The 12,227-nt window shown below is 39.4% G+C and overlaps 1 protein-coding gene across 2 annotated transcripts in view; it reads left to right on the top strand.

Annotated features, from left to right (window-relative positions):
* Positions 1-12,227, top strand: part of stk11 (serine/threonine kinase 11) — a 140,080-nt gene that overhangs the window by 68,964 nt on the left and 58,889 nt on the right. For both annotated transcript variants that reach the window (XM_060846413.1, XM_060846412.1), the window contains exon 7: positions 5,840-5,897. In XM_060846413.1, coding sequence (XP_060702396.1) covers positions 5,840-5,897 — 58 coding nt within the window. The remainder of the gene's footprint in view (positions 1-5,839; positions 5,898-12,227) is intronic.

Here is a 12,227-nt window from a genome sequence, read left to right as displayed (position 1 = left end):
CTGTTGTCGGAACATCGTAACATGCTACTTCTGTAAATTAATATACTTACAAAATATTAAAGTGATTGATGCTTAATGTATTAGGAGTATTTTACATGGGTGATTTAATGGTCCCTGCAGTGTGAAAATTTTTTGTCAACCTTATGAACATTTGTATTCACCAATATTTATTAATGCAGAAGCTTCCTCTTTAATTCATAAGAAGAAGTGACTTTTAAAAAATTAAATGTACGGAAAAATGTCCAACCATTTCTTGACAAGTTGGAATTGGTGATACAGGCCATGAAAGTTTCCAACCTCAATTTCACAAAATTACTAAGCAGCAAATCAGAAGCAGCAAAACGCTGTGCAAATAGGCTGAGAGTTTTTTTATTTGTTCATTCTGTGGGATGTGGGCACTGGCTGGCCAGCATTTGATATCCATCCCTAGTTGCCCTTGAGAATGGGTGGTGAGCTGCTTTCTTGAACTGCTGCAGTCCACCTGCTGTGGGTTGACTCACATTGCTATTAGGTAGAAAATTCCATGATTTTGACCCAGCAACAGTGAAGAAATGGTGATCTCTTTCCAAGTTAGGATCGTGAGTGGTTTGGAGGGGAACTTCGAGGTAGTGATTTTCCCATATATCTGCTGCCCTTGTCCTTCTAGATGGAAGTGGTCGTGGGTTTAGAAGGTGCTGTCTGAGGATCTCTGGTGAATTTCTGCAGGGCCTCTTGAAAATAGTACTCACTACTGCTACTCAGTGTAGGTGGTGTGGACGCTTCTCGATGTGCCAATCAAATGGACTGCTTTGTACTGGATGGTGTAAAGCTTTTTGAGTGTTGGGGCTGCACTCATCCAGGCACGTAGGGAGTATTCCATCACACACCTGACCTGTGCCTCATAAATGGTGGACAGGCTTTCGGGAGTCAAGAGATGAGCTACTCACTGCAGTATTCTTAGCTTCTGGCCTGCTCTTGTAGCTACTGCATTTATGTAATGAGTCCAGTTGAGTTTCTGATCAATGAAACCTCCCAGGTGTTGATCGTGGGGAACTGAGTGATGGTACCACCATTGAATGTCAAGGGGCGGTGGTTAGTTTGTCTCTTATTGGTGGTGGTCATAGCCTGGAATTTGTGTGGTGTGAATGTTACTTGCCAGTTGTCAGCCCAAACCTGGATATTGTCTGGATGTTCTTGCATTTGGACATGGACTGTTTCAGTGACTGAAAGTTACAAATGGTGCTGAATGTTGTTGAATAATTGGTGAATGTTCCCACTTCTGACCTTATGATAGAGGTGAGGTCATTGATGAAGCAGCTGGAGATGAGTGGGCCAAGGACACTGCCCTGAGAAACTCCTGCAGAGATGTTCTGGAGCTGAGATAACTGACCTCCAACAATTGTGACCATCTTTCTATGTGTCAGATATGTCTCCAACCACCAGAGAGATTGTCCTCTAATACCCGTTGATTCCAGTTTTGCTCGGGCTCTTTTATGTCATAATCAGTCGAATGTGGCTTTGATGTCAAGGGCTGTCACCCTCCATCTCACCTCTGCAATTCAGCTCTTTTGTCCATGTTTGAACCAAGGCTGTAGTGAGTTTAGGAGCTGAGTGGCACTGGTGGAATCCAAACTGCGCATCACTGAGCAGTTTATTGCTGAGCATTTGCTGCTGATAACACTGTTGATGACACCTTCCATCACTTTACTGATGATTGACAGTAGACAGTTGGGGTGGTCATTAGCTGGGTTGGATTTGTCCTGCTGCTTTTTCCGTACAGGCATACTTGGGTAATTTTCCACATTGTCAGAGAGATGCCAGTGTTGAAATTGTACTGTAACAGCTTGGCTAGGGAGGGTGGAAGGTTCTGAAGCACAAGTCTTTAAGGACTATTGCTCAAATGTTGTCAGGGCCTGTAGCCTTTGCAGTATCCATTGGCTCCAACTGTTTCTTGATATCATGTGAATTGAAATGGCTAAAGACTGGTATCTGTAATCCTGGGAGCACTGGAAGAGGCTGTGGTGGATCATCCACTTGGCACTTTTGGCTGAAGATTGCTTTGAGAGCTTCAGCCTTATCTTTTGCATTGATGTGCTGGGCTCTTCACCATTGCGGATGGAGATATTTGTGAAGCTGCCTCCAGTGAGTTGTTTAATTATCCACCACCGTTCATGACCGAATGTGGCAGGTCTGCAGAGCTTAAATCTGATCCATTGGTGTAGTATTGCTTACCTCTGTCTATCACTTGCTACTTATGCTGTTTGGCATGCAAGTAGTTATGTTTGGTGGCTTCACCAGGTCGACTCCTCGTCTTCAAGTATGACTGGTGCTGCTATTGGCATGTTCTCCTGCACTCTCCATTGAACCAGGATTCATTCCCTGGCTAGATGGTAATTGTTGAATGGGTGATATGCCAGGCTATGAGGTTACAGATTGTGTTGGAGTACAATTTTGCTGCAGTGAATGGCTCTCAGAGCCTCATGGATGCCCAGTCTTGAGTTGATAGATCTGTTCGAAGTCTGTCACATTTACTTCTATCATTTGATGAATAATACAGACTCATACATTAGAGAGACAGAATTCAGCCTAACAGGTCTATACTGGTGGTTATGCTTCTTTCCCTTTACCCTCATATAGTCATCCAGCTTCCTACAACAATTGATTTCAATCTATTAAATTGAGAGTTGAGGACATTTATCAAATGGGACCTGTTAAATTGATTTCTTGGTTACAAAAATAATTTAAAACTGAGGAATTCCCAGTACTTTAATAAAACTGTACAACTTTTATCATTTTATTAAATATGTAAAAAGATTGGCAAAACTTTGAAGCAGCAAGGGTATAAGGATTGATGAAATTTAATTCACTCCTTTTTATATCTGTCCTCCAAGAATTCTCATTTATTATTGGTACTTTGTGCATATTTATGTAGCACTTTGCTTCAGTGATGATCATCTTCATCTTTTAATAAACAGCTTTATTGGATTTTAATTGCTTTTTCATAGCTTTGCACATTTAGCAATATTACCTATCACTATATGTAGAATTTTGAATTTCTTTGGAGCCGTTTTGCAAAATGTACAGGGAGAACAAAACGTGGTTGATGAATTTATAACAATGGATGATGAATGGTATGTTCTTATGATCCAGATTTTGAGGTTAGTAGAGAAGTGATGGAACTTGCCGCTTCAGGAAAGTTACTTCCATGCATCTGTCCATCTCTTTAGCATAGATTTTGCTTTTCTGCCCTTAATTTGAATTTGGTGTCAGCTCAAAGGGACCTTGAGGTATCCAACTGCAGTTGATGCCACTAGAACAAAAAGCAAATCACATTGTAGCATTCTCGCAGAAAACAAAGGGAAATATCCTTATCCTTCATTTTTTAAAGTCCAATGAAGATTGGGACATTATTGTTATAGCAGGGAAAGATCGTGGCAGAATGGTAATGAGACTAGACTAATGATCCAGGAGAGCAAGCTATTAATGTAAGAATATGAATTCAAATTCCACCCTGGTAGCGGGTAGAATTTAAAAATTCAATTATTAATACCTGGAACTATAAAATTAATCTCAGTGGCAACCATGAGAACTAGCATAGGGTTATAAAACCCCATACAGTTCAATAATGTCCTTTTGGAAAGAAAAATCTGCCATCCTTACCTGATCTGACTTACAGGTGGCTCCAGACCCAAAGCAATGTGATTAACTCTTTACTGAAATGGGCATCTCAACTCAAGATAATTAGGGATAGGCAACAAATGTTGACATTGTCAGCCACACATGGATCCCATGAAGAAAATAAAGACAAATTTCTGATAGCGCTTTGAAGAAGGGTGAAACCAAAGCCAGTTTTCACTTGGAATAGATTTATCATAGAGTGAAATGTTGCAGATGTATATCTCTTTGACTCCATTCCTCTGTCAGTAACAGTTTCTTTATATGTGCTCAAAAATCAATTAATGTCCTCCACCTAAATGTTCTTAACTTCTATTTGTAAAATTAACCAATTGAGGCTGAAGTGTTAAAACTTCGCAAAAAAAACTAGAATAAAGGTTTTTTAATCACGATGGAAAAAGTTACAAATATAAAAACAGTTTTCCAGGATCCCAGAGAATCCAGCTATATTCTTGATTTAGAGTGCAATTACAACTCAAGTGACCCCTCAATACTGAGTTGTTACTCTTTAGGGTTGGTGAACAGCTATATTGTGTGTAAATCGAATAAATGACTGAGAAAAAGTTGCAGAGCCGGGGGAGTAGAACTAGTTGCGTTACTTTTGCAGAGTTTGCTTATATGCTCTGGACCAAATAAATCTCCATGTTTCATTGTCCATATGTGGATACCAAATGCTGCTTAGTTTCAAATGTATGTTAATGTCAAATGCTCGCAGTTTCATTGACGCTATAATTGCAAAATTCAAGCTAATGTTTATGGGCTGTTGTAATTTCATTTTTACAAGATATTTTCATAAGTAGCTACAACATCTGTTTGAGCACATGTTAATTTTGTATGCATAAATTAGGCTCTTTGCCTGATGGGATATTGTGAAAAATTGTTGTAATAAAACATCCTTTGTACCTGATTCAATTAACAAGACAAGTAAATAGTAACAGAACCTGCAAAACCTTTATTCAATCAATTGGTGATCCTGTTACTCCACAAACAGACTTGGCAAATTTTTTGCATGATTGAAATGTTACTTAGAATGCTGTTTGTGGATGTATGTTAAATAATTCTTTATACAATATTGTATGATTAAATTAACAAGGTAAGAAGTTACCTCTAAATCTCCCAGTGTTGGTAGCTGAATTTCCTGTGGTTTTAAGTGGAAAAATATGGTAACTTGAACTGCTGATCGATCCTTTAAATACATCCATTATGATACTAACTGATCAAGAAACTCCAGCCAAATATTTTATAGCCTAAAGTTCAGCGCCAGTAAAAGAAACACAAATTCAGGAAACTTGTGGTTGCCATTGATATTGATTGTCCCAGTTTTTTGTTGAAGATAACAGGAGAACAACATTGAAGCATAAAGTAACAGTGGTGTGGTGTAAGTTACTTGCAAATCATTTCCTTCCTTTTGTGCTATAATGTGGACGTACCACATAGAAGGCTCAAGTCCAACAAATTCTGGCCAAGTACACAGAGAACACTAAACATGAAGTTGTTTTTTGTGGTTTTGTAGCATGTGGCCATTGCATTAATTTAACATTAATCTTTATGGATGTAGGTTTGCTGGCTGAGCTGAAAGGTTCATTTCCAGACATTTTGTTACCTTACTAGGTAACCTCTTCAGTGGACCTTTTGCAAAGAAATGTTGAAAATTCCTGCTTTCTATTTATATGTTTGGGGTTCTTTGGGTTGGTGATGTCATTTCCTGTGGTGAAGTCACCCCCTGTTCCTTTTCTCAGGGGGTGGCAGATGGGATCTAACTCGATGTGTTTGTTGATAGAGTTCCAGTTGGAATGCCATGCTTCTAGGAATTCTCGTGTATGACAAGCCAAACAAAGACACGCACGAGAATTCCTTGAAGCATGCCATTCCAACCGGAACTCTATCAACAAACACATCGAGTTAGACTCCATCTACCACCCCCTGAGAAAAGGAACAGGAAGTGACTTCACTACAGGAAATAACATCACCAAAGTAAATTACATCACCAACCCAAACATATAAGTAGAAAGCAGGAAGTTTCAGCATTGCTTCATATGAGATCCACTGGAGATGTTACCTAGTAAGGTAACGAAAAGTCTGGAAATGAACCTTTCAGCTCAGTGAGCAAATCTACATCCAAAACCTCAACCTGAGTTACAAATCTTCTCAAAACTCTCTAATTAATCTTTATCTATCCCTGCAGGAATGCTTGAATATGATCCTGTGAAAAGATTTTCAATACAACAGATCAGACAGCACAAGTAAGTTTTATTACATAAGTCAAATTGAGTTAGAAAGTCACATGAATTAGAAAAAACTCAATTCCTAATAATACTCTTCTTTTGCTGACATTAGGTATGTTGGCAGAAAAATGCTTGTGTGCAAACTTAGTGACAGCGCTGGTGTTAAGTTGTAGTTTGAATACATTTTTAAATTTGATTCTCACAACGTCACTCATCACTGCTCCCCTGTAGGCCTTGTTTCATACCAAACTACAGTTTCATCATCTCTAAAACATTTAGCCTAATAATTAGTTCCATTTATGTTATCCCAACTGGATATTATCTGCTCTGTTAACATTTCCCTATTCTGACCATTACTATACATTTGGATGACTTTGTCCTTATTCTTTTGGCTGATTTTGGCTCCCTACGATTGTGAACACTGGCTCTGATAACTTAGTTTTCACCAATGTGCCTTGGATAAATAATTTGATTTCATGTTTTATTATTTAGTTCCTATTGTACCCAATAGTCAATATGTAGAACATCAAACCATTTAATATCAGATTTGCAACCAAAATCATTCATATACATCTGTTTAAGCTTATTATTTGAGAGGTTTCTCTCTGTACTTTTTAATAGTTATTATACTTTAGCTCAAGGTCATTTGAGCATCTATTGTTAAGAACGCAATTATTTTCTTCATTTGACCCCCACATTATTTAAAAAATTCTAATTAATATAAATTTGATATTATAGAAAGTGTGGCTAAAAATGCTACTTGAATGGATTTTTGTAGTTTTCCTTCTAATTGTACAGAGTGAAACACAAGTCTTTTCTGAGGCAGTGTTATTTATGTGCTAAAATAAGCAACACCCTCGCCCCCAGGGAAAGTTGTGATGTTTTAATCAAAAGGTGCTCAAGGCAAAGAAATATGAATGCTTATGATGCTAATCCTATGCTATTGCTCTTTTAGATTAAAAAGATAATTTTTGCGTTCTCCTATGGTTTCAGAAGGCTTCCTCACTGCTTTGCTCATCGGTTATTTGGGTTTCAGGAATTACTGGAGAGGGCTTGGATGAAACGAAAACTGGCTGATGGTGCCTGAATTATAAATGAGATCATAGGAGCTATTCACTTAATTTACCAATGAACAATTTCACAGTCAACCTTGTTTTACAGCTGACATATCTGAGTGGGGTTGCTTGCACTACACTGTCAATAGTGCTGCTCAGTGAGTTGGCCTTAATAACCTTTAGCATTTTTTGCTGTCATGAGTGCTGTATTTGGGCCACGCCTCCAGACAGTGTGGGTGTTTTTCAAAAAAGCCCTTGTAGATAGCATGGATTTTAAAGCAATAGGAATTATTGTCAATTTGCTTTAGTTGCATTCATAGTGAGATAATTTAGTGAAATTTGAACAAATGGGCAAAACTGAATGCAAAAAAAAGAATACGATCCAGAGGAACTGAGAGAGGAAAATGACAAATGCAACTTCTTCATACACGGTGGTGCCTCTATGGAATGAGCTGCCGGAAGAAGTGGTGGAGGCTGGTACAATTGTAACATTTAAACGGTCTCTGGATGGTTATGTGTATAGGAAGGGTTTTAGAGGGATATGGGCCAAGTGCTGGCAGGTGGGACTAGATTAGATTAGGATTCTGGTCACCATGTACAAGTTGGACCAAATGGTCTGTTTCCGTGCTGTACATCTCTGACTTTGACTCTATAAATAGTAAGGAAACTAGATGGAAATTAAACTATTAAACAATTTACTCAAATATGAGTAATATTGTTATAATAATATCACAAAACCATAAGACTGTATCAGAATGGAGAATCTGGGATAGTCATTTTGCCCCTGCAACCCTGTGACTCTTTTGACATAACATGGTAAATTTGCATGTTAATCTCCATAAACCACCTCTACATCCTTTGATACTTTTAATCGAAACAATGAAAATATCAAGTAGCTTACCAACCACAACCCATGTGTTGATCCAAATTCTCATTAGGCTTGGATTAAAAGAAAATGCATTTCCTAATTTCATTCGTAACTGACCTGACTGTAGTTATAAAATTAATTTATCTATTAAGTTCTTTCTTATTTTGAACACTAGAATTATAATATCCTCCAGCTTCGTAACCTGATAGAAAACACCCCACCACATTGTGTTACACCACATACACTGCCAGATTATAGTGGTTTCTGCACACAGTGGTAATTTTTCTCCTGGCTTTTAGTAGACTGACTTCCTCCTGTTTCACTAAGCTCCAGGCATGCCCTCTTCATTGAAATGGGTTAATCTCCTGGTTTGATGGTAATGGTAGAGTGGAGGATATGTTGTGCTGTGTGGTTGGAATATAATTCTGCAGTTGCTGATTGACCAAGCGCCTCACGGATGCTGAACTTTTGAGTTGCTAGGTCTGCTTGAAGTCTTTCTAATTTGTACAGTGTGGTGGGTATTCTCAATGTAAGCATGGGACTTCATCTACATAAGGATTGTGCAGTATTCATTCTTACTGATATTATCATAGACAAGTGCATTTGCAGCAGAAGTATTGATGAGGATGAGATCATATGTTTTTCCCACTTGTTGACTTTCCTCACTATCTGTCACAGACTCAGTCTAGCAGCTATATCCTTTAGAATTCAACCATCTCAGTTAGTAGTGGTGCTGATGAGCCACTATTGGTGCTACTTGTTGAAATCCCAGAGTGCATTCTGTGCAGTTGACACCCTCAACACTTCCTCTAAAGTGTTCAATATGAAATAGTTCTGATTTAGCGGCAAATGTGATAATCCGCAGATTTACTTGCTCCTGTTTATCCTGATGCATTGAGACTTGAAGGGTAAGGAGTCAATGTCAAGAACTTCCAGGGCAACACACTCTTCACTGTACCAGTGCAGCATCTCTGGCTATGTCCTACTTGTAGATGATGGTGATATTGTCAAGGGTCATGTTTGAGAGGTATGATACTGAGTATGACTATATCAGGCTATTCTTTGATTAGTGAGCCAGCTCTCTCAATTTTTGCACGAGCTCCCAGATGCTAAGAAATATTTTGCCTCACCAACAGGGTTGAATTTGGTGTTTCCGGAACCTAGGTTGTTGCCATGTGTTCTGTTCCGTTTCTTTCCTTTCTTGAGATTTTTAGTTGTTATGATCCAACTTAATAGCTTGGTGAGTCATTTTAGAAGGCAGTTAAGAGTTGACCACCATGTGGATCTAGAATTAAGTTGGGCCAGATCAGGTAAGGCCAGTAGTTTTCCTTCCCTAAAGTATATTAGTGAACCAGGTGGGTTTTTATGACAATTAATTACAGTTTCTCGATCATCATTAGACTTTTAAATCTAGATACTATTCAATTAAAATTTTACCATTTGCCAAGATGGGTTTTGAACTCAGGTTGCTGGAACGTTATCTAGGTCTGTGGAACCTGAGAGCAATGAAAATATCGCTAAGCCCCCCCGCCCCCCAATCTTTCATTCCTTTCTCATTCACTAATTCTTATCTCCTCCTATGCCTCATTTTCTCTCTTTCTTCCTTTTCTGTTTTTGTGTAAGGCAGGAAGACGGGACAAGCATTTCCATACCTTTCTTATTGTTCGCTATTGTTACTTTCTCTGAACTTTACTGCCATATCATATTGAGCATGCATTACTTTTCCTCCATTCCTTATTGCCAACAAACCAGTGACAAGTGTTTAAGAATCTTAAAGCCACTCACTAGCAAGAGGTGTTGAAGGGTTTGAATTCCATGTTTGGTAAGGTGGAGGAATAGCAATGGGGAGGGAGTTTCTTAAAGCATTTCATCTCTTGCCTTACATAAAGCAGTATTTTATGTGTTATAACTTTATCCAAGTCTCCTTTGAGGAAATGATTTTCCATACGACTGTAGGTGGACAGAATTGTCATTTTCTCCCCCTCTCCTTGTTATCTCCCCTGTGTGTTTGTGTTCTTGCGTTTTATTTCCTGTGTATTTCTTTCCTACGGTATCAGAGGGTTATGAGGAACTAACTGCACAAATAGAGCACTAAAATATGCAAATTGTTGTCTTTGTATCATTGGATGACACATGGGAGTATAAAATGTTTGTTTGTGATAAGTTATTGTTTTCCAAATTTCTCTACATAAAAATTTCAAAACTGCTGTACAATCCTCTAAAATAAAGCTTCCCATTTTAAGGTATTGCATTTTGAAGGAATATGCATACGAGTTCAAGGTGACATGAAACAGAATGATATCAGAAAGTTTTGATTCATTGGAAGACTTAAGCAGTCTACTTTTACAATAGACTTTGGATTTGTAAAATTTTGTGTTAAGCTTTGTATATAGACCAAAATGGTAATAGATCAAAACAATTTCAAAGAATATTGGAAACATGCTGCATGATACGGTCATGCAGTCATGGAGATGTACACCACGGAAACAGACCCTTTGTTCCAACTCATCCATGCCGACCAGATTTCCAACCTAATCTAGTCCCATTTGCCATCATCTAGCCCATATCCCTCTTAAACCCTTTCTATTCATATATCCATCCAGCTGCTTTCTAATTGTTGCAATTGTACCAGCCTCCACCACTTCCTCTAGCAGCTCATTCTATGTACATACCACCCTCTGTGTGGAAAAAGTTGCCCCTTTGTATATCTTTCTCCTCTCACCGTAAACCTACACCCGCTAGTTCTGGACTCTCTCGCCCTATTTATGTGTACTTATCCTATCTGTGCCTGTCATGATTTTATAAATCTCTGAGCTCACCCCTCAGCCGCCTCCGCTCCAAGGAAAACAGCCCCAGCCTATTCAGCCTCTCCCAAAAGCTCAAATCCTCCAACCCTGGCAACATCCTTGTAAATCTTTTCTGAACCCTTTCAGGTTTCACAACATCTTTCCAATAGGAAGCAGACCAGAATTGCACGCGATATTCCAAAAATGGCCAAGCCAATGTCCTGTACAGCTGCAACATGACCTCCCAACTCCTGTACTCAGTAATCTGACCAATGAAGAAAAGCATACCAAATGCCGCCTTCACTGTCCTATCTACCTGTGACTCTACCCTCAAGGAGCTATGAACCTGCACTCCAAGGTTTTGTTCAACAACACTCCCTAGGACCTTACCGTTAAGCGTGTAAGTCTTGCTAAGATTTGCTTTCCCAAAATGCAGCATCTCGCTTTTATCTGAATTAAACTCCATCTACCACTCCTCAGCCCATTGGTTCATCTGATCAAGACCCTGTCGTAATCTGAGGTAACCTTTTTCGCTTTACACTGCGCTTCCAATTTTGGTGTCATCTGCAAACTTACTAACTATACCTCCTATGTTCCCATGCAAATCATTTTATATAAATGATAAAAAGTAGTGGACCCAACACCGATCCTTGTGGCATTCCACTGGTCTCAAGCCTCCAATCTGAAAAGCAACCCTCCCACCACCATCTGTCTTCTACCTTTTAAGCCAGTTCTGTATCCAAATGGCTAGTTCTCCCTGTATTCCATGAGATTTAACCATGCTAACCAGTATCCCATAGGGAACCTTGTTGAACGCTGTACTAAAGTCCATATAGATCATGTCCACCACTCATCAATCCTCTTTGTTCACTTCCACAAAAAAAACTCAATCAAGTTGATGAGACAATATTTCCCATACACAAAGCCATGTTGACTATCCCTAATTATTCCTTACCTTTCCAAATACAATTACTAATGCATTATTTCTATATCAATGCTTTGAGGTTCCTGAAAGTCAAAATCATGAGTTTTTATAGATATCATTTGTACTTTAATACGTGGTTGCACTTGACCTCTCTTTTTACATACTTAAATGTTACATTAAATTAGTTAAATATTGCGTGATGACCCAATCCTTTTTGAAGTAGCTGAAAATGTGTTGCTGGTTAAAGCACAGCAGGTCAGGCAGCATCCAAGGAACAGGAAATTCGACGTTTCGGGCCAGAGCCCTTCATCAGGAATGAGGAGAGGGTGCCAGGCAGGCTAAGATAAAAGGTAGGGAGGAGGGACTTGGGGGAGGGACGATGGAGATGTGATAGGTGGAAGGAGGTCAAGGTGAGGGTGATAGGCCAGAGTGGAGTGGGGGCGGAGAAGTCAGGAAGAAGATTGCAGGTTAGGAGGGCGGTGCTGAGTTCAAGGGAATCGACTGAGACAAGGTGGGGGGAGGGGAAATGAGGAAACTGGAGAAATCTGAGTTCATCCCTTGTGGTTGGAGGGTTCCCAGGCGGAAGATGAGGCGCTCTTCCTCCAACCGTCGTGTTATGTTCTGGCGATGGAGGAGTCCAAGGACCTGCATGTCTTCGGTGGAGTGGGAGGGAGAGTTAAAGTGTTGAGCCACGGGGTGGTTGGGTTGGTTGGT

The sequence above is a fragment of the Hemiscyllium ocellatum genome, chromosome 28 (genome assembly GCF_020745735.1).
Source record: "Hemiscyllium ocellatum isolate sHemOce1 chromosome 28, sHemOce1.pat.X.cur, whole genome shotgun sequence".
Taxonomy (NCBI): domain Eukaryota; kingdom Metazoa; phylum Chordata; class Chondrichthyes; order Orectolobiformes; family Hemiscylliidae; genus Hemiscyllium; species Hemiscyllium ocellatum.
The sequence above is the reverse complement of the archived record's forward strand: the minus strand, read 5'-3'. Positions and strand labels throughout refer to the sequence as shown.